Source organism: Mustelus asterias, unplaced genomic scaffold (assembly GCF_964213995.1).
Source record: "Mustelus asterias unplaced genomic scaffold, sMusAst1.hap1.1 HAP1_SCAFFOLD_176, whole genome shotgun sequence".
In the NCBI taxonomy this organism is placed as follows: Eukaryota; Metazoa; Chordata; class Chondrichthyes; order Carcharhiniformes; family Triakidae; genus Mustelus; species Mustelus asterias.
The window spans coordinates 1-21,836 of NW_027590178.1; the positions used below are offsets into that span (position 1 = coordinate 1).

Below are 21,836 nucleotides of genomic sequence, written 5' to 3' on the forward strand. Positions count from 1 at the left end.
TGTCCCTCCCTCTGTCCCTGTCCCCCTCTGTCTGTGTCCTGTCCCTCCCTCTGTCTGTGTCCCTCCCTCTGTCCTGTCCCTGTCCCTCCCTCTGTCTGTGTCCCTCCCTCTGTCTGTGTCCCTCCCTCTGTCTGTGTCCCTGTCCCTCCCTCTGTCCCTGTCCCTCCCTCTGTCCCTGTCCCTCCCTCTGTCTGTGTCCCTGTCCCTCCCTCTGTCTGTGTCCCTCCCTCTGTCTGTGTCCCTCCCTCTGTCCCTGTCCCTGTCTCTCTCTCCCTCCCTCTGTCTGTGTCCCTCCCTCTGTCTGTGTCCCTCCCTCTGTCTGTGTCCCTGCCTCTCTCTCCCTCCCTCTGTCTGTGTCCCTCCCTCTGTCTGTGTCCCTCCCTCTGTCTGTGTCCCTCCCTCTGTCTGTGTCCCTCCCTCTGTCCCTGTCCCTCCCTCTGTCCCTGTCCCTCCCTCTGTCCCTGTCCCTGTCCCTCCCTCTGTCTGTGTCCCTCCCTCTGTCTGTGTCCCTCCCTCTGTCTGTGTCCCTGTCTCTCTCTCCCTCCCTCTGTCTGTGTCCCTGTCCCTCCCTCTGTCCCTGTCCCTCCCTCTGTCCCTGTCCCTGTCCCTCCCTCTGTCTGTGTCCCTCCCTCTGTCTGTGTCCCTCCCTCTGTCTGTGTCCCTGTCTCTCTCTCCCTCCCTCTGTCTGTGTCCCTCCCTCTGTCCGTGTCCCTCCCTCTGTCCCTGTCCCTCCCTCTGTCCCTGTCCCTCCCTCTGTCCCTGTCCCTCCCTCTGTCCCTGTCCCTCCCTCTGTCCATGTCCCTCCCTCTGTCCGTGTCCCTGTCCCTCCCTCTGTCTGTGTCCCTCCCTCTGTCTGTGTCCCTGTCTCTCTCCCCCTCCCTCTGTCTGTGTCCCTGTCTCTCCCTCCCTCCCTCTGTCTGTGTCCCTGTCTCTGTCTGTGTCCCTGTCTCTGTCTGTGTCCCTCCCTCTGTCTGTGTCCCTCCCTCTGTCTGTGTCCCTGTCTCTCCCTCCCTCCCTCTGTCTGTGTCCCTGTCCCTCCCTCTGTCTGTGTCCCTCCCTCTGTCTGTGTCCCTCCCTCTGTCTGTGTCCCTGTCTCTCTCTCCCTCCCTCTGTCTGTGTCTCTCCCTCCCCCTCCGTCTCTCCCTCCCTCCCTCTCTCCCTCCCCGTCTGTCTATCTCTCCCTCCCCCTGTCTGTCTCTGTCTCTCCCTCCCCCTCCGACTCTCCCTCCCTCCCTCTCTCTGTCTCTCCCTCCCTCCCACATCAACCGCTTTACCCTCATCCACCTCTTTGGTCACCTTCTCAAAGAACCCAATAAGGTTCGTCAGGCACAAAACCCTGCCGACTACCCCTAACCAAATCATTCCTGTCTGGATGATTCTAAATCCTATCTCTTACCATTTTGACCTCTGACACCTCTCTAACCCCGCTCTTGTTGTCCAACCACAGGACTGTTCTAAGCAGCTGTCTTCAGAAGCCAATGACGATGGCTGTTACCCATTGGACGGACATGTCTTGTGTCTGGATTGCCACAAATCCCGGGTGAATAAAGGATTACGGAGATGAGTGAATCCTGCCTTCCCGAGCGCGGCGCTCTCTCTCTCTCTCTCTCTCTCTCTCTGGGCCTCCACCATTCACCCAGACTCCACATGGATCTTCCTCACTTCCTGCCCTCTCCCCAATGTGTTCCTGCTTTGCTTTCAAGAGCAAGAATAAAACTCCAAGTAAAGGTCGTTTACAAGCTGACCATCTCACACCGCCTCCAACCTTATTTGTGAGTCCGAGTCTCTGTCCTTGGCAGTAAGTTTGATTCAAGTCAGAGAGTTTAGAAGGTTGGGGGGGAAGATCTCATAGAGACATTGAAGATAACTAAGGGACAGGGCAGACGCAGCGAGGTTACTTCCACTTACAAAGGAAGCAAGAACTAGGGGGCATAGCCTCAAAATACAGGGGGAGTCAATTTAGGACGGAGTTGAGGGGGAACCTCTTCTCTCAGAGGGGAGCGAATCTTTGGAATTCTCTGCCCAATGAAGCAGTTTACCTCGTTAAATGTGTTTAAGTCACAGGTAGATAGATTTGTAACCATTAAGGGAATTAGGGGTTATGGGGAGCGGGCGGGTAAGTGGACCTGAACCCACTATCAGATCAGCCATGATCTTATAGAATGGCGGGGCAGGCTCGAGGGGCGAGATGGCCTACTCCTGCTCCTATTTCTTATGTTCACAGCAGGGAAACAGGCCCTTCGGCCCAACTTGTCCATGCCGCCCATTTTTTTTAAAAAACCACTCAACTAATCGCCCTGACACTAAGGGACAATTTAGCATGGCCAATCCATCCAACCTGAACATCTTTGGACACTAAGGGGCAATTTAGCATGGCCAATCCACCTAACCTGCACATCTTTGGACACAAAGGGACAATTTAGCATGGCCAATCCACCTAACCTGCACATCTTTGGACACAAAGGGACAATTTAGCATGGCCAATCCACCCTAACCTGCACATCTTTGGACACTAAGGGACAATTTAGCATGGCCAATCCACCCAACCTGCACATCTTTGGACACTAAGGGACAATTTAGCATGGCCAATCCACCTAACCTGCACATCTTTGGACACAAAGGGACAATTTAGCACGGCCAATCCACCCTAACCCGCACATCTTTGGACACTAAGGGGCAATTTAGCATGGCCAATCCACCCAACCTACACATCTTTGGACACTAAGGGACAATTTAGCATGGCCAATCCACTCTAACCTACACATCTTTGGACACTAAGGGGCAATTTAGCATGGCCAATCCGCCTAACCCGCACATCTTTGGACACCAAGGGGCAATTTAGCACGGCCAATCCACCTAACCTACACATCTTTGGACACCAAGGGGCAATTTAGCATGGCCAATCCACCCAACCTACACATCTTTGGACACTAAGGGGCAATTTAGCATGGCCAATCCACCCAACCTACACATCTTTGGACACTAAGGGGCAATTTAGCATGGCCAATCCATCCAACCTGAACATCTTTGGACACTAAGGGGCAATTTAGCATGGCCAATCCACCTAACCTGCACATCTTTGGACACTAAGGGACAATTTAGCACGGCCAATCCACCTAACCTACACATCTTTGGACACCAAGGGGCAATTTAGCATGGCCAATCCACCCAACCTACACATCTTTGGACACTCAGGGACAATTTAGCATGGCCAATCCACCCTAACCCGCACATCTTTGGACACTAAGGGGCAATTTAGCATGGCCAATCCACCTAACCCGCACATCTTTGGACACTAAGGGACAATTTAGCATGGCCAATCCACCTAACCTACACATCTTTGGACACTAAGGGGCAATTTAGCATGGCCAATCCCCCTAACCCGCACATCTTTGGACACTAAGGGACAATTTAGCATGGCCAATCCACCTAACCCGCACATCTTTGGACACTAAGAGTCCAGGCCAGGAATGGAAGGGACGGCACAAATTCTCGCCCTTTATGAATGGGAGCAGCCGCCCAGTAGTAGCCTGGGTTGACCAATGGCGGAGCACCACTGTCACTGGGAGCGTGACCACCACAGCCAATCGCAACTCTTGCCCCTGGCTTCACACGGTGGCCTTTCGCCAAGCTTGAGCCCCCTGAGCAGGTAGAGCCGGACCCTGGAACGAGCAAAGTCTGCACCGCGCGGCCGAGGGACAAATCTTTGCACTGGAAGATCAGCAAGTTTCGGGCGGACCAAAGTCACCGAGTTGACGACCACCCCCCTCTCTCCCCCCCCCCCAGCAGCAGCTGAAGTCTGCCTTGGCGTGCGTCCCCGGGAAACAGTGTGTGCCCTTCCCACCGCCCAGCCAAGCCGGGGCTTGTTTGGGAGTTCTGTTGATGAGGCGTTCTGCCAACTCGGGGAGGCGGCGCGCAGTCAGAAACACACTCTGACATTCAACTAGGGGAGGCTGCGCGCGGTCAGAAACACACTCTGACATTCAACTCGGGGAGGCTGCGCGCAGTCAGAAACACACTCTGACATTCAACTAGGGGAGGCGGCTCACGGTCAGAAACACACTCTGATATTCAACTAGGGGAGGCTGCGCGCAGTCAGAAACACACTCTGATATTCAACTAGGGGAGGCTGCGCGCAGTCAGAAACACACTCTGATATTCAACTAGGGGAGGCTGCGCGCAGTCAGAAACACACTCTGACATTCAACTAGGGGAGGCTGCGCGCAGTCAGAAACACACTCTGATATTCAACTAGGGGAGGCTGCGCGCAGTCAGAAACACACTCTGATATTCAACTCGGGGAGGCTGCGCGCAGTCAGAAACACACTCTGACATTCAACTCGGGGAGGCGGCGCGCAGTCAGAAACACACTCTGACATTCAACTCGGGGAGGCTGCGCGCAGTCAGAAACACACTCTGATATTCAACTAGGGGAGGCTGCGCGCAGTCAGAAACACACTCTGATATTCAACTAGGGGAGGCAGCTCACAGTGAGAAACACACTCTGACATTCAACTCGGGGAGGCAGCACCCAGTGAGAAACACACTCTGACATTCAACTCGGGGAGGCGGCGCCCAGTCAGAAACACACTCTGACATTCAACTCGGGGAGGCGGCGCACAGTCAGAAACACACTCTGATATTCAACTAGGGGAGGCGGTGCGCAGTCAGAAACACACTCTGATATTCAACTAGGGGAGGCAGCGCACAGTGAGAAACACACTCTGACATTCAACTAGGGGAGGCTGCGCACAGTCAGAAACACACTCTGACATTCAACTAGGGGAGGCTGCGCGCAGTCAGAAACACACTCTGACATTCAACTAGGGGAGGCAGCACACAGTGAGAAACACACTCTGACATTCAACTAGGGGAGGCAGCTCACAGTGAGAAACACACTCTGACATTCAACTAGGGGAGGCTGCGCGCAGTCAGAAACACACTCTGACATTCAGCTAGGGGAGGCTGCGCACAGTCAGAAACACACTCTGACATTCAACTAGGGGAGGCTGCGCGCAGTCAGAAACACACTCTGATATTCAACTAGGGGAGGCTGCGCGCAGTCAGAAACACACTCTGATATTCAACTAGGGGAGGCTGCGCGCAGTCAGAAACACACTCTGATATTCAACTAGGGGAGGCTGCGCGCAGTCAGAAACACACTCTGACATTCAACTAGGGGAGGCGGCGCACAGTCAGAAACACACTCTGATATTCAACTAGGGGAGGCTGCGCACAGTCAGAAACACACTCTGACATTCAACTAGGGGAGGCTGCGCGCAGTCAGAAACACACTCTGATATTCAACTAGGGGAGGCTGCGCACAGTCAGAAACACACTCTGACATTCAACTAGGGGAGGCTGCGCGCAGTCAGAAACACACTCTGATATTCAACTAGGGGAGGCGGCGCACAGTCAGAAACACACTCTGATATTCAACTAGGGGAGGCTGCGCACAGTCAGAAACACACTCTGACATTCAACTAGGGGAGGCTGCGCACAGTCAGAAACACACCCCGACATTCAACTAGGGGAGGCTGCGCGCAGTCAGAAACACACTCTGATATTCAACTAGGGGAGGCGGCGCACAGTCAGAAACACACTCTGATATTCAACTAGGGGAGGCTGCGCACAGTCAGAAACACACTCTGACATTCAACTAGGGGAGGCTGCGCGCAGTCAGAAACACACTCTGATATTCAACTAGGGGAGGCTGCGCACAGTCAGAAACACACTCTGACATTCAACTAGGGGAGGCTGCGCGCAGTCAGAAACACACTCTGACATTCAACTAGGGGAGGCTGCGCACAGTCAGAAACACACCCCGACATTCAACTAGGGGAGGCTGCGCGCAGTCAGAAACACACTCTGATATTCAACTAGGGGAGGCGGCGCACAGTCAGAAACACACTCTGATATTCAACTAGGGGAGGCTGCGCACAGTCAGAAACACACTCTGACATTCAACTAGGGGAGGCTGCGCGCAGTCAGAAACACACTCTGATATTCAACTAGGGGAGGCGGCGCACAGTCAGAAACACACTCTGACATTCAACTAGGGGAGGCTGCGCGCAGTCAGAAACACACTCTGATATTCAACTAGGGGAGGCTGCGCACAGTCAGAAACACACCCTGACATTCAACTCGGGGAGGCGGCGCGCAGTCAGAAACACACTCTGACATTCAGCTAGGGGAGGCTGCGCGCAGTCAGAAACACACTCTGACATTCAACTCGGGGAGGCGGCGCGCAGTCAGAAACACACTCTGACATTCAACTAGGGGAGGCTGCGCGCAGTCAGAAACACACTCTGATATTCAACTAGGGGAGGCTGCGCGCAGTCAGAAACACACTCTGATATTCAACTCGGGGAGGCGGCGCGCAGTCAGAAACACACTCTGATATTCAACTAGGGGAGGCTGCGCGCAGTCAGAAACACACTCTGATATTCAACTAGGGGAGGCTGCGCGCAGTCAGAAACACACTCTGACATTCAACTAGGGGAGGCTGCGCGCAGTCAGAAACACACTCTGACATTCAACTAGGGGAGGCGGCGCGCAGTCAGAAACACACTCTGATATTCAACTAGGGGAGGCTGCGCGCAGTCAGAAACACACTCTGATATTCAACTAGGGGAGGCTGCGCGCAGTCAGAAACACACTCTGACATTCAACTAGGGGAGGCTGCGCGCAGTCAGAAACACACTCTGACATTCAACTCGGGGAGGCGGCGCGCAGTCAGAAACACACTCTGACATTCAACTAGGGGAGGCTGCGCGCAGTCAGAAACACACTCTGATATTCAACTCGGGGAGGCGGCGCGCAGTCAGAAACACACTCTGACATTCAACTAGGGGAGGCTGCGCGCAGTCAGAAACACACTCTGACATTCAACTAGGGGAGGCGGCTCACAGTCAGAAACACACTCTGATATTCAACTAGGGGAGGCGGCTCACAGTCAGAAACACACTCTGATATTCAACTAGGGGAGGCTGCGCGCAGTCAGAAACACACTCTGATATTCAACTGGGGGAGGCAGCACACAGAAAGAAACACATCCTGATATTCGACTAGGGGAGGCAGCACAGTGACAAACACCCTGACATTCAGCTCGGGGAAGCAGCACACAGTGAGAAACACACCAAGACATTCAACTAGGGGAAGCAGCACACAGTGAGAACCACACCCTGACATTCAACTAGGGGAAGCAGCACACAGTGAGAAACACACCCTGACATTCAACTAGGGGAGGCTGCACACAGTGAGAAACACACCAAGACATTCAACTAGGGGAAGCAGCACACAGTGAGAAACACACCAAGACATTCAACTAGGGGAGGCTGCACACAGTGAGAAACACACCAAGACATTCAACTAGGGGAAGCAGCACACAGTGAGAAACACACCAAGACATTCAACTAGGGGAAGCAGCACACAGTGAGAAACACACCAAGACATTCAACTAGGGGAAGCAGCACACAGTGAGAAACACACCATGATATTCAACTAGTGGAGGCAGCACCCAGTGAGAAACACACCCTGATATTCAACTAGGGGTGGCAGCACACCAAGATTGGTGGCATAGTGGACAGTGAAGAAAGTTATCTCCAATTGCAACGGGATCTTGATCAGTTGGGCCAGTGGGCTGACGAATGGCAGATGGAGTTTAATTTAGATAAATGCGAGGTGATGCATTTTGGTAGATTGAACCAGGGGCAGGACTTACTCAGTTAATGGTAGGGCGTTGGAGAGAGTTACAGAACAAAGAGATCCAGGGGTACATGTTCATAGCTCCTTGAAAGTGGAGTCACAGGTGGACAGAGTGGTGAAGAAGGCATTCGGCATGCTTGGTTTCATCGGTCAGAACATTGAATACAGGAGTTGGGACGTCTTGTTGAAGTTGTACAAGACATTGGTAAGGCCACACTTGGAATACTGTGTACAGTTCCGGTCACCCTATTATAGAAAGGATATTATTAAACTAGAAAGAGTGCAGAAAAGATTTACTAGGATGCTACCGGGACTTGATGGATTGAGTTATAAGGAGAGGCTGGATAGACTGGGACTTTTTTCCCTGGAGTGTAGGAGGCTGAGGGGTGATCTTATAGAGGTCTATAAAATAATGAGGGGTACAGATCAGCGAGATAGTCAACATCTTTTCCCAAAGGTAGGGGAGTCTAAAACTAGAGGGCAGAGGTTTAAGGTGAGAGGGGAGAGATACAAAAGTGTCCAGAGGGGCAATTTTTTCACACAGAGGGTGGTGAGTGTCTGGAACAAGCTGCCAGAGGCAGTAGTAGAGGCGGGTACAATTTTGTCTTTGAAAAAGCATTTACATGGGTACGATGGGTATAGAGGGATATGGGGCAAATGGTGGCAATCGGGATTAGCTCAGGGGTTTAAAAAAAAAAGGGTGGCATGGACAAGTTGGGCCGAAGGGCCTTTTTCCATGCTGACTCGATGAATCTATGACTCTACTCTCAGCAGGATTCCCAGCCTCTGACCTGCTCTGGGAGCCACAGTATTTATATGGCTGGGCCCTGGTTCAGTTTCTGCTCAATGGTAACCCCCAGGACGTCGATAGTGGGGGAGGGGATTCTGTGATGGTTACGCCATGGAATGTCTGGACCACACTCGGAGCACCGTGCACAGTTCCCATCTCCCTATCCCCTCGGTTAGACCCACACTCGGAGCACCGCGCACAGTTCTGGTCTCCCTATCCCCTCGGTTAGACCACACTCGGAGCACCGTGCACAGTTCCCGTCTCCCTATCCCCTCGGTTAGACCACACTCGGAGCACCGTGCACAGTTCCCGTCTCCCTATCCCCTCGGTTAGACCCACACTCGGAGCACAGTGCACAGTTCCGGTCTCCCTATCCCCTCGGTTAGACCATCCTCGGAGCACCGTGCACAGTTCCAGTGTCCCTATCCCTCGATTAGACCCACACGAGGAGCACCGTGCACAGTTCCAGTGTCCCTATCCCTCGGTTAGACCACACTCGGAGCACCGTGCACAGTTCCGGTCTCCCTATCCCCTCGGTTAGACCATCCTCGGAGCACCGTGCACAGTTCCAGTGTGCCTATCCCTCGATTAGACCCACACTAGGAGCACCGTGCACAGTTCCAGTGTCCCTATCCCTCGATTAGACCCACACTCGGAGCACCGTGCACAGTTCCAGTGTCCCTATCCCTCGATTAGACCACACTCGGAGCACCGTGCACAGTTCCGGTCTCCCTATCCCCTCGGTTAGACCATCCTCGGAGCACCGTGCACAGTTCCAGTGTCCCTATCCCTCGATTAGACCCACACTAGGAGCACCGTGCACAGTTCCAGTGTCCCTATCCCTCGATTAGACCCACACTCGGAGCACCGTGCACAGTTCCCGTCTCCCTATCCCTCGATTAGACCCACACTAGGAGCACCGTGCACAGTTCCAGTGTCCCTATCCCTCGGTTAGACCTACACTCGGAGCACCGTGCACAGTTCCCGTCTGCAGATGAGGAAGCAGGGCAGAAAGTTGAGAAAAATAGCCTTTATTATATAAATAGATCAGTCAATTCACATGACAAAACATTTAAAATATGTTAAATATAAATTTAAATCTCAAATATATTAAATAATCCAACACAGATTCTGTGGAAATCAACCGGGGCGCCCTTAGGACAAGATGAAAGGTCAGAGTTCACGTAGGCCTCAGGCCTCGCAGGATTGGTCACACAAGAATCGCAGAGCCACCCTTGCAAGGGTGGAAGGTAACAGTTCAATTAGGCCGCAGGCCTCTACATTGGCAAAATTCACTGTCCGTGCCAATGAGGTGGCCATTTTGGTTTGCCAAGGGGAAGCAGCCATTTTGGTTTGCCTATGGGGAAGCGCGGCCATTTTGGTTTGCCTATGGGGAAGCGCGGCCATTTTGGTTTGCTAAGTCACGCCCCCCGCCCCACTGCAGCCCCGATTGGCCACAGTTCACTCGATGACAATGGAGTCGACAGCCTGGTACTGGATGAGCCAATAGGGGTAGCACTGGGCGCTGTCGAAGAGGACGTAGATGGTGGGGCGGTCCAGGGAGTTGACGCAGGAGTCGAAGCGGCCTCCGGCCGGCTGGGCGGGGGCCAGGGACGGGGGCCCGGGGGCGTTACGGCAGCCCAGGGCGCTGCGGCCCGTCAGCACCTTGGCCAGGAACATGTGGAGGAGAGGAGCCCGGCGGGGGGACAGGTGGCGGGGGCGAACGGGCAGGGCGAATTCGTGGGAGTAGCGCGCCCTGGTGGCAAAGTAGCTCCCGCGACCGTAGAGGCAGCCATTGCGGCCGCTTAGCCCCGGGTCAAAGTTGTGGCAGCCGATGGAGCTCGCCGACTCCGCTGACGTCCCGTGGAAGAGGTGGCGATCCCAGCATCCCGAGGGGCACTCTTCCCACAGCCTCTGGTGGAATTGGGCACGGCATCTTGAGGGGGAGGGGGGAGAGAGAGAGGGAGGGAGAGAAAAATCAGTGACCATTCGACTGCATGCCAACCCCATTCTCCCGTCACGTCCATTACAACCTTTGAACCCCGGCAGGCCACAGCAGAGGGGCAGCTCGGCCCCAAATGAAGCCTGGGCCTTGCCTGGCGATGCTAAGGGGTTTCTATGTTCCTCCCACATTCCAAAGACAGCTCCCCATTCCCCCTCCACCATCCCCCATCTGACTGGAGGCCTGAGACCTTAAATTTCATTAACATTAAATTGCCCCTTAGTGTCCAAAGATGTGCAGGTTAGGTGGATTGGCCATGCTAAATTGTCCCTTAGTGTCCAAAGATGTGCAGGTTAGGTGGATTGGCCATGCTAAATTGCCCCTTAGTGTCAGGGGGACTAGCTAGGGTAAATGCGTGGGCTTGTGGGGATAGGGCCTGGGTGGGATTGTGGTTGGTGCAGACTCGATGGGCCGAATGGCCTTGTTCTGCACTTTAGCATTCTATGTTCTATGTTATCTGTCAATTATATTAACAATTTGGATGAGAATTTTGGAGGCATGGTTGGTAAGTTTGCAGATGACACCAAGATTGGTGGCAGAGTGGACAGTGAAGAAGGTTATCTCGGATTGCAATTGGATCTTGATCAATTGGGCCAGTGGGCTGACGAATGGCAGATGGAGTTTAATTTAGATAAATGTGAGGTGATGCATTTTGGTCGATTGAATCAGGGGCAGGACTTACTCAGTTAATGTCAGGCGCCTGTTCGGGTAACACGGAGGGAGAATTTAGCATGGCCAATGCACAACCAGCAGGTTTGTCAGACTGTGGGAGGAAACCGGAGCACCCGGAGGAAACCCACGCTGACACGGGAGGGGGGTGCAGACTCCGCACAGACATGGACAAGTTGGACTAAAGGGCCAGTTTCCATCCTGTAAATCCCCGACTAGGCCGCAATCAAGGCCTGCGCTGACTCCCAGCCCCAGCTAGGCCGCAATCGAGGCCTGCGCTGACTCCCAGCCCCAGCTAGGCTGCAATCGAGGCCTGCGCCGACTCCCAGCTCCAGCTAGGCCGCAATCGAGGCCTGCGCTGACTCCCAGCCCCAGCGAGGCCGCAATCGAGGCCTGCGCCGATTCCCAGCCCCATCTAGGCTGCAATCGAGGCCTGCACCGATTCCCAGCCCCAGCCAGGCCACAATCGAGGCCTGCGCCGATTCCCAGCCCCAGCGAGGCCGCAATCGAGGCCTGCGCCGATTCCCAGCCCCAGCTAGGCCGCAATCAAGGCCTGCGCCGATTCCCAGCTCCAGCCAGGCCGCAATCGAGGCCTGCGCCGATTCCCAGCCCCAGCTAGGCCGCAATCAAGGCCTGCGCTGACTCCCAGCCCCAGCTAGGCCGCAATCGAGGCCTGCGCTGACTCCCAGCCCCAGCTAGGCTGCAATCGAGGCCTGCGCCGACTCCCAGCTCCAGCTAGGCCGCAATCGAGGCCTGCGCTGACTCCCAGCCCCAGCGAGGCCGCAATCGAGGCCTGCGCCGACTCCCAGCCCCAGCGAGGCCGCAATCGAGGCCTGCGCCGACTCCCAGCCCCAGCCAGGCCACAATCGAGGCCTGCGCCGATTCCCAGCCCCAGCCAGGCCGCAATCGAGGCCTGCGCCGATTCCCAGCCCCAGCTAGGCCGCAATCAAGGCCTGCGCCGATTCCCAGCTCCAGCCAGGCCGCAATCGAGGCCTGCAACGATTCCCAGCCCCAGCCAGGCCGCAATCGAGGCCTGCGCCGATTCCCAGCCCCAGCTAGGCTGCAATCGAGGCCTGCGCCGATTCCCAGCTCCAGCCAGGCCGCAATCGAGGCCTGCGCCGATTCCCAGCTCCAGCTAGTCCGCAATCGAGGCCTGCGCCGATTCCCAGCCCCAGCTAGGCCGCAATCGAGGCCTGCGCCGATTCCCAGCCCCAGCTAGGCCGCAATCGAGGCCTGTGCCGATTCCCAACCCCAGCTAGGCCGCAATCGAGGCCTGCGCCGATTCCCAGCCCCAGCTAGGCCGCAATCGAGGCCTGCGCCGATTCCCAGCCCCAGCTAGGCCGCAATCGAGGCCTGTGCCGATTCCCAGCCCCAGCTAGGCCGCAATCGAGGCCTGCGCCGATTCCCAGCCCCAGCTAGGCAGCAATCGAGGCCTGCGCTGATTCCCAGCTCCAGCCAGGCCGCAATCGAGGCCTGCGCCGATTCCCAGCCCCAGCTAGGCCGCAATCGAGGCCTGCGCCAATTCCCAGCCCCAGCTAGGCCGCAATCGAGGCCTGCGCTGATTCCCAGCCCCAGCTAGGCCGCAATCGAGGCCTGCGCCGATTCCCAGCCCCAGCTAGGCCGCAATCGAGGCCTGCGCCAATTCCCAGCCCCAGCCAGGCCGCAATCGAGGCCTGCGCCGATTCCCAGCCCCAGCTAGGCCGCAATCGAGGCCTGTGCCAATTCCCAGCTCCAGCTCGGCCGCAATCGAGGCCTGTGCCGATTCCCAACCCCAGCCAGGCCGCAATCGAGGCCTGTGCCAATTCCCAGCTCCAGCTCGGCCGCAATCGAGGCCTGCGCTGATTCCCAGCTCCAGCTAGGCCGCAATCGAGGCCTGCGCCGATTCCCAGCCCCAGCTAGGCCGCAATCGAGGCCTGCGCCGGATCCCAGCTCCAGCTAGGCTGCAATCGAGGCCTGCGCCGATTCCCAGCCCCAGCCAGGCCGCAATCGAGGCCTGCGCCGGATCCCAGCCCCAGCTAGGCCGCAATCGAGGCCTGCGCCGGATCCCAGCTCCAGCTAGGCCGCAATCGAGGCCTGCGCCGATTCCCAGCCCCAGCCAGGCCGCAATCGAGGCCTGCGCCGATTCCCAGCCCCAGCTAGGCCGCAATCGAGGCCTGCGCCGGATCCCAGCTCCAGCTAGGCCGCAATCGAGGCCTGCGCCGATTCCCAACCCCAGCCAGGCCGCAATCGAGGCCTGCGCCGATTCCCAGCCCCAGCTAGGCTGCAATCGAGGCCTGCGCCGATTCCCAGCCCCAGCTAGGCCGCAATCGAGGCCTGCGCCGACTCCCAGCCGCAGTGAGGCCGCAATCGAGGCCTGCGCCGATTCCCAGCCGCAGCGAGGCCGCAATCGAGGCCTGCGCTGATTCCCAGCCCCAGCTAGGCCGCAATCGAGGCCTGCGCCGACTCCCAGCCGCAGCGAGGCCGCAATCGAGGCCTGTGCCGACTCCCAGCCCCAGCCAGGCCGCAATCGAGGCCTGCGCCGACTCCCAGCCGCAGCGAGGCCGCAATCGAGGCCTGCGCCGATTCCCAACCCCAGCCAGGCTGCAATCGAGGCCTGCGCCGATTCCCAGCTCCAGCCAGGCCGCAATCGAGGCCTGTGCCGACTCCCAGCTCCAGTTAGGCCGCAATCGAGGCCTGCGCCGATTCCCAGCCCCAGCCAGGCCACAATCAAGGCCTGCACAACAAGAGGTTAAGGGTTGCAGAGCCTAGGGGTGCAGCGGGGGGTGGGAATGGGAGCCAGGGGTTTCGACCGCCCTCCCTCCCCCCTCTGATGGCGGGGTCACCGGTCCCTCCCCCTCCCCCCACTCAGGAAAAGCCGGCTCACTTGGCATATTTTTCCCAGAGTGCCGCGTTCTGGATTCGGTAGATGTGGGCGATGATAAACTTGGACTCGCTGATGGTTTGGTGAAACATCCAGTACACCATCTGGTACTCCGAGTCTGCCAGCGCGAGTGGGACCCGCCCCACCCCCTGGCTCTGGGGGTAGGCCACCCAGGAGACGGGCAATTCGACCCCTGGGGCTGCAGCATCCCCCCCGGGGCTGGCCGTGTGGTGGAGCGGTTCTCGAGGGAGGTCGGCAGATGGGAGAGTCCTGGTGAGAGAGAGAGAGAGAGAGATTCACCATTAGATACATCCGTTAGACCCACACTCGGAGCACCGTGCACAGTTCCGGTCTCCCTATCCCCTCGGTTAGACCCACACTCGGAGCACCGTGCACAGTCCCCGTCTCCCTATCCCTCGGTTAGACCCACACTCGGAGCACCGTGCACAGTTCCGGTCTCCCTATCCCCTCGGTTAGACCACACTCGGAGCACCGTGCACAGTTCCGGTCTCCCTACCCCTCGGTTAGACCACACTCAGAGCACCGTGCACAGTTCCGCTCTCCCTATCCCCTCGGTTAGACCACACTCGGAGCACCGTGCACAGTTCCGCTCTCCCTATCCCCTCGGTTAGACCACACTCGGAGCACCGTGCACAGTTCCCGTCTCCCTATCCCCTCTTTTAGACCACACTCGGAGCACAGTGCACAGTTCCCGTCTCCCTATCCCCTCGGTTAGACCCACACTCGGAGCACAGTGCACAGTTCCCGTCTCGCTATCCCCTCGGTTAGACCACACTCGGAGCACCGTGCACAGTTCCGGTCTCCCTATCCCCTCGGTTAGACCCACACTCGGAGCACCGTGCACAGTTCCGGTCTCCCTATCCCCTCGGTTAGACCCACACTCGGAGCACCGTGCACAGTTCCCGTCTCGCTATCCCCTCGGTTAGACCACACTCGGAGCACCGTGCACAGTTCCGGTCTCCCTATCCCCTCGGTTAGACCACACTCGGAGCACCGTGCACAGTTCCGGTCTCCCTACCCCTCGGTTAGACCACACTCAGAGCACCGTGCACAGTTCCGCTCTCCCTATCCCCTCGGTTAGACCACACTCGGAGCACCGTGCACAGTTCCGCTCTCCCTATCCCCTCGGTTAGACCACACTCGGAGCACCGTGCACAGTTCCCGTCTCCCTATCCCCTCTTTTAGACCACACTCGGAGCACAGTGCACAGTTCCCGTCTCCCTATCCCCTCGGTTAGACCCACACTCGGAGCACAGTGCACAGTTCCCGTCTCGCTATCCCCTCGGTTAGACCACACTCGGAGCACCGTGCACAGTTCCGGTCTCCCTATCCCCTCGGTTAGACCCACACTCGGAGCACCGTGCACAGTTCCGGTCTCCCTATCCCCTCGGTTAGACCCACACTCGGAGCACCGTGCACAGTTCCCGTCTCGCTATCCCCTCGGTTAGACCACACTCGGAGCACCGTGCACAGTTCCCGTCTCCCAATCCCCTCGGTTAGACCCACACTCGGAGCACAGTGCACAGTTCCCGTCTCGCTATCCCCTCGGTTAGACCACACTCGGAGCACCGTGCACAGTTCCGGTCTCCCTATCCCCTCGGTTAGACCCACACTCGGAGCACCGTGCACAGTTCCCGTCTCCCTCGGTTAGACTACACTCGGAGCACCGTGCACAGTTCCCGTCTCCCTATCCCCTCGGTTAGACCACACTCGGAGCACCGTGCACAGTTCCGCTCTCTATATCCCCTCGGTTAGACCACACTCGGAGCACCGTGCATAGTTCCGGTCTCCCTATCCCCTCGGTTAGACCCACACTCGGAGCACCGTGCACAGTTCCGGTCTCCCTATCCCCTCGGTTAGACCCACACTCGGAGCACCGTGCACAGTTCCGTTCTCCTGAACCCCTCGGTTAGACCCACACTCGGAGCACCGCGCACAGTTCCGGTCTCCCTATCCCCTCGGTTAGACCCACACTCGGACCACCGTGCACAGTTCCCGTCTCCCTATCCCCTCGGTTAGACCACACTCGGAGCACCGTGCACAGTTCCGGTCTCCCTATCCCCTCGGTTAGACCACACTCGGAGCACCGTGCACAGTTCCCGTCTCCCTATCCCCTCGGTTAGACCACACTCGGAGCACCGTGCACAGTTCCCGTCTCCCTATCCCCTCGGTTAGACCACACTCGGAGCACCGTGCACAGTTCCTGTCTCCGTATCCCCTCGGTTAGACCACACTCTGAGCACTGTGCCCAGTTCCCGTCTCCCTCTCCCTCAGTTAGACCACACTCGGAGCACCGTGCACAGTTCCGGTCTCCCTATCCCCTCGGTTAGACCACACTCGGAGCACCGTGCACAGTTCCCGTCTCCCTCTCCCCTCGGTTAGACCACACTCGGAGCACCGTGCACAGTTCCGGTCTCCCTATCCCCTCGGTTAGACCCACACTCGGAGCACCGTGCACAGTTCCGGTCTCCCTATCCCCTCGGTTAGACCACACTCGGAGCACCGCGCTCAGGTAGGGACCCACCTCAGATAGGGGACCATTTCCAGCGGCGAGCAGAACACGGGGTGACGGCAGATTTTGCGATACACCCCATTGGTCAAATCGCTCTCGCTCAGGTCCACCCAGTTGATGACAAACTCCGTGCCGTCCCACGCGAAGCGGAAACGTTTCTGTTCAAGCTTTGTAGGATTCTTCAATCTCTGAGGCGAGGGGCTGAGGGAGGAGGGGGGAGGGGGAGGGAAAACAGAGGCACGCACAGATTAACGAAAGGAACCCACTCCCATGCCTCTGCCACCATCGAGCGCGCAGGAATGTGCAAATTCGGGGCACGAATCAGCCATTCCGCCCCTCCACCTCTACTATCCCATTTGATAAGATCAGTTTGTCCTCTCCACCCTCCTCCCCGCCATTACCCCTTGACCTCCCCCTCCCCTCCCCTCCCATCCATCCTCCTCTGCCCCTCCGTCCCCGCTGCTCTCCGTGGGGGCCGAATGAATCCCGCAGACTAATCACTCTCTGAGCGAGTCTTCCTCATCTCCCTCTTCAATGAGATCGGAGAGTCGCTCCTCCGTGCAGCTTTTGACATCCTGAGTAGGATAGGCGTGTCAAACTCCTTGGTAGGCCGAGATTGAAGCCTAGTCTCTGTGTATCACAACTCACACAGGGATGGAGTGGGGCCTAATTCCTTAATAGGCCCAGTTTGAAGCCTCAGCCTTGAGGGACACTGAGGAGGTACTCTTTCTCTCTGGGCTCCCCGGCGCAGTACAGCCGCTCCAGTTGGTGCTGGGCCAGCTCCGGCAGGCTGATCCACTTGGCGGGGCGGCGTCGGAGCAGCTGCCAGTGGTAGGGGAAGCGGGTGCGGTGACGAGGGCAGCTTGGACCCAGCTCGCACTCGCCCAGCAAGTGTGGCTGGCAGATGTCCGAGTGCCAACACTGGTGGACGTGGAGGCGGGGCGGGCCGTCCGAGGACCCCCGCGGGCAGCGCTCGGAGGGGGGCAGGGGGGGAGCAGGGGAGGGGACAGGTACGGCGTGGTCATCTGGTTTGACCGGGCCTGAGAGAGGGGGACAGGGAGAGAGTAGAGGGGGGAGAGGGAGACGGGGGGGGGGGGGGGTGGGGAGAGAGTAGAGGGGGGAGAGGGAGAGAGACAGGGGGGGGGAGAGAGAGAGGCGGGGGGTGGGGAGAGAGGGAGGCGGGGGGGGAGAGGGAGAGAGACGGGGGGGGGGGGAGAGAGAGAGAGGCGGGGGGGTGGGGAGAGAGAGAGGCAGGGGGGTGGGGAAAGAGAGAGGCGGGGGGGTGGAGAGAGAGAGGCGGGGGGGTGGGGAGAGAGAGAGGCGGGGGGTGGGGAGAGAGAGACGGGGGGTGGGGGAGAGAGAGACGGGGGGTGGGGGAGAGAGAGGCGGGGGGGTGGGGAGAGAGGCGGGGGGGTGGGGAGAGAGAGAGGCGGGGGGGTGGGGAGAGAGGCGGGGGGGGTGGGGAGAGAGACGGGGGGTGAGACGGGGGGACAGAGAGACGGGGGTGGGGGAGAGAGAGACGGGGGGTGGGAGAGAGAGACGGGGGGGTGGGGGGAGAGAGACGGGGGGGTGGGGGGAGAGAGACGGGGGGGGTGGGGGGAGAGAGACGGGGGGGGGTGGTGGGGGGAGAGAGACGGGGGGGGGTGGGGGGAGAGAGACGGGGGGGGGGGGTGGGGGGAGAGAGACGGGGGGGGGGGTGGGGGGAGAGAGACGGGGGGGGGTGTGGGGGGAGAGAGACGGGGGGTTGGAAACTTATCAGCCGTGATTAAATGGTGGAGGAGACTCGATGAGCAGAATAGCTGAATTCTGCTCCTGTATCTTATGGTCTTTTCAGTTTCACGCTCACTGTTAGCTACAGTATTTACACTAGTTCCCCCGCTCTTTATTAGCTTGTGTCCGTATTAGTTTCAGCATTCCAATGATTCACAATTAGCATTTAACTAATTAACCAATAAGTATTTAATTGTAAATATCTACAGTTATACAGATGATAAAATTAGGAATATCCATTACAATTACAGAGCAGCAGCATTAACCCTTTCTCTTCCAAGACTCAATAACACAGATCATGTCACATACTGAGCAGTATTCAGTTAAAACTAGCACAGAGCAGACAACACAATAAAGTTAGTTTAAATTGCAATAATAGATGATATGAACAGTTTGTTCTGAAGAAATGATATTAATTTGAAAGTGATTAATTCATAGTCTTTGAAGAATTTCCTCGATTCAATGTGAAGCTTTTAATGGTGTAGAATATCTACCCACTTTTCAGCACCGGCATCTGCAACTGTCGATGGATGAAAAGCAACAATCTGACAAACACCAGGTAATATCTGTCACGGTAAAATAAACAGTTTGATAAATAATGGGAATATCTGACATCATGCATCTGTCCTGAGATCTTTGGGATAATCCAAAATAAATCATACATTCAGAAATTAAATAAAGCTGAGGTGAGTGTGCAGGGACAGAGTGAAATTGTGAATTCTAGCTTTCTATGCTCTCGCTCTGCATCTGCTCAGTGAGATATAAGGAACAAGGAAAGAGGGAACAGCATTTCCGAGGCTCCGATCCTGTGCAATCCCGCGCCAGTGTTCCTTTGTTGCTTTCGTTCCAGGGATGTCAGTTTCAGAGGAAATGTTATCACTGTTGTCCAACTTAAATCATTTGGTTGTGGGGTGCTGAGAATTCATTCACCGCTGTAATGCATGGGTTTGTGATGTGTGTTTCTGTGGGTGTATGGCTGCGTGTTATGTGTATTTCAGAGAGATTCTGTGTTTCTCTCTGTAAGTCTCTGTGTCTCAGTACGGGTTAGGTTGATTGGCCAGGTTCAAAATTGCCCCTGAGAGTCCTGAGATGCGTAGGTTAGCGGGATTAGTGGGTAAATATGTGGGGGTAGGGTCTGGGTGGGATTGTGGTCGGTGCAGACTTGATGGGCCGAATGGCCTCCTTCTGCATTGTAGGGTTTCTATGATTTCTATGATAAGAGTGTGGAAGTGTCTGGGTTTGTATGTGTGTGTTTGTGAGAGTATGTATCTCTGTGCCCGTGAGCATGTGTGAGAGTTTGTCAGTGTGTGAATGAGTGTGTGGGTGTCAGTTTGTGTGTGTGTGCCTGGAGGGATGTGTGTCGGATGCACAGATGCGTGTATGTGTATGATTATGTGTCGGTTTCCATGATTGTGCCTCTCTGTGTGTTGCTCTGTGTGTCTCTCTGTGAGCGTGTGTGTGAGATTGTGATTGTGTGTTTTTGTGTGCGAATGTCAGTGTGTCTGTGTGATTGAGATTATAAATCAGAAACACATTCCACCTTTGGATTGGAATCACTTTAATCAACCTGTGCATTCGGGATTGTAACAGTTCCAGAAACAATTGCAGTAACATTTACCGTGTGTGTGTGTTGTGGGTTAAGGAATGGAAACCCTGCTTCACCAGAGTCAACACTGAAACTTTCCCAGATAAATATGTGGGAACTTTTATTGAGGTTGATAATTGGCAGGGTAAACGGGGGGGCGAGAGTGGAATGAGAGAATTTGGATTCCAACTGAGCTGCTCTCTGTATCACCAAAACCTGTGCAATTGGAAAGCAAGAGTTGCAAAAGGGGAATAGTTTGTTTGGAAATTATTTTCTGTTCGAACACGGACAAAATGTGATTGAAGGTTGTAATTGTGTCTCAAAATGTTTGTGTTTCCAATTTTCAGAGAACCAGTCTGTGAGATTGAGACAATTATCTTGGAAACGTTAAAAGAACCGTTCGCAAGATCCCCTGTGTAAGATTAAACACTGAATGTCTGACACAGGAATTACAGAGTGCAGCAGAGTTTACCCACTCCCATTCTGAATGGGATCAGTGTCTGATAACTGCACCAAATGTACACATTACAGTCTGAGATCATCCCCAACTACAATCTCCAGACAATATCTCCCATAGGGAATGGGGGAACAGAGTTCATGTACAGTGTCTGGTGATAAAAGGGTTAATTCACCAGCCGGGGTTCCTGCTGCAAACTCCAATCCCTGTCAATATTGTTCAATATTCACGCTGCAGGAACCGGTTCCCAGATGCAGACATGGGACTTACTGAACTTGTCTGAGGCTCACAGAGAGCAGCGCCTGCAGTAGCTGTGAGCCGCCAGCAGGTGGTGGCATTGTGTCACTTTAATCACCAGATAGTGAAAGAGGTTTTGAGGAGAGGCTGGTGGAGCCTTTAATTCATTCACAGAGACAGAGAGGAAACTCTGACAAGATTGACCAATCTGCCCTCTGCTGGGTACTGTCAGAATCACACACACACTGTTCTCTCTCTGGAGAATGATCTCTGCTGCTCCATTTTGAAAGGAGGTTGAAGACTCTGTTGCTGAGAACACTGACAACACATTGCTGCTTAAACAATGGTTTGCAGCAATCTTTCCTTCAATGTGGAGACTAAAACTACAACAGTTTTCCAGCTGGGAAACCAGGTAAGCAGGGAAATCAGTGCCAGGCTGGAGGGGCTGATGGAATAGGGAGGGAGAGGGGCAGGAATGAAGGGTTTGGAAGGAGCTGTCGAAGATCTTCACAATTCAGGATTTCACTGTAACCGGTGGAGCAGCAATGTTTATAGATTGAAATGTTCACACGAACACTCTCAGTCCCGGTCTGGATTCCCGCAGCGACTCCAGCTGTCTCTTCCCATTTGGACTGAACTGATTTTGCTGCAGCCTGAAACAGATTAAAGATGAAACAGGAATTAAACAGATTGAACAACAGAGTAAATAACAGGAGACTGGAGTTAATGGGACAAATCTTCTGGTCTCTGGATCGCCAGAGACCAGACACACATCTGAAGATGAGCATCGGGACCCTGTGGATGTCCCGACGCACTGATCTACCTGGGAATTGTCCCAGAGGTATTAACTACTATTGGGGAACTCCCCTGCTGCAGTTAGAGTCAGATACTTGGGACAGATCCACAAAGTTGACCTGGATAGTTACTCAGGTAATGTTAGACAGCTCACCACCTGGGCTAATACCTGAATAGCACAACCGAGTCCCCCAATCACTTCCCACTGATCCCCATACTACACCTCCCACAATCTGACTAGACCCACTCATAGAGTCACAGAGGTTTACAGCATGGAAACAGGCCCTTTGGCCCAACTTGTCCATGCCGCCCTTTTTTAAAAAACACCCGAAACCACAGTTCCACCCATATAGACTCAGTGGCTGAACTCTCGGATATATCCCCCCTCAGTACGGCCGTGATGCTTTCCCTAATCAAAAGTGCAACTCCCC

General features: G+C 55.9%; 2 protein-coding genes across 9 annotated transcripts in view; both read right to left on the minus strand.

The window, feature by feature from the left end:
• Positions 1–9,958: 9,958 nt before the first annotated feature.
• On the minus strand, positions 9,959–17,586 carry LOC144485242 (protein mono-ADP-ribosyltransferase TIPARP-like). The gene is made up of 4 exons (XM_078203458.1): positions 17,576–17,586; positions 16,574–16,762; positions 14,032–14,298; positions 9,959–10,433 (listed from the first exon to the last, which is right to left on the minus strand). The coding sequence occupies exons 1-4, from the start codon at positions 17,584–17,586 to the stop codon at positions 9,959–9,961; spliced, it is 942 nt and encodes a 313-aa protein (XP_078059584.1).
• Positions 17,587–18,505: 919 nt separating this feature from the next.
• Positions 18,506–21,836, minus strand: part of LOC144485237 (NACHT, LRR and PYD domains-containing protein 3-like) — an 86,199-nt gene continuing 82,868 nt past the window's right edge. For all 8 annotated transcript variants that reach the window (XM_078203442.1, XM_078203445.1, XM_078203443.1 and 5 more), the window contains one exon: positions 18,506–21,263. In XM_078203442.1, the coding sequence (XP_078059568.1) occupies positions 21,176–21,263 (88 nt within the window). In that variant the 3' untranslated portion in view covers positions 18,506–21,175. The remainder of the gene's footprint in view (positions 21,264–21,836) is intronic.

Excerpts from the sequence above, each read along its gene's own strand:
- LOC144485242 (XM_078203458.1), bottom strand. Across the intron at positions 14,299-16,573 it reads GAAATGGTCCCCTATCTGAG|GACTCTCCCATCTGCCGACC; the intron begins GTGGGTCCCTAC and ends CTCTCTCACCAG. Across the intron at positions 10,434-14,031 it reads CTCTGGGAAAAATATGCCAA|ATGCCGTGCCCAATTCCACC; the intron begins GTGAGCCGGCTT and ends CTCCCCCTCAAG.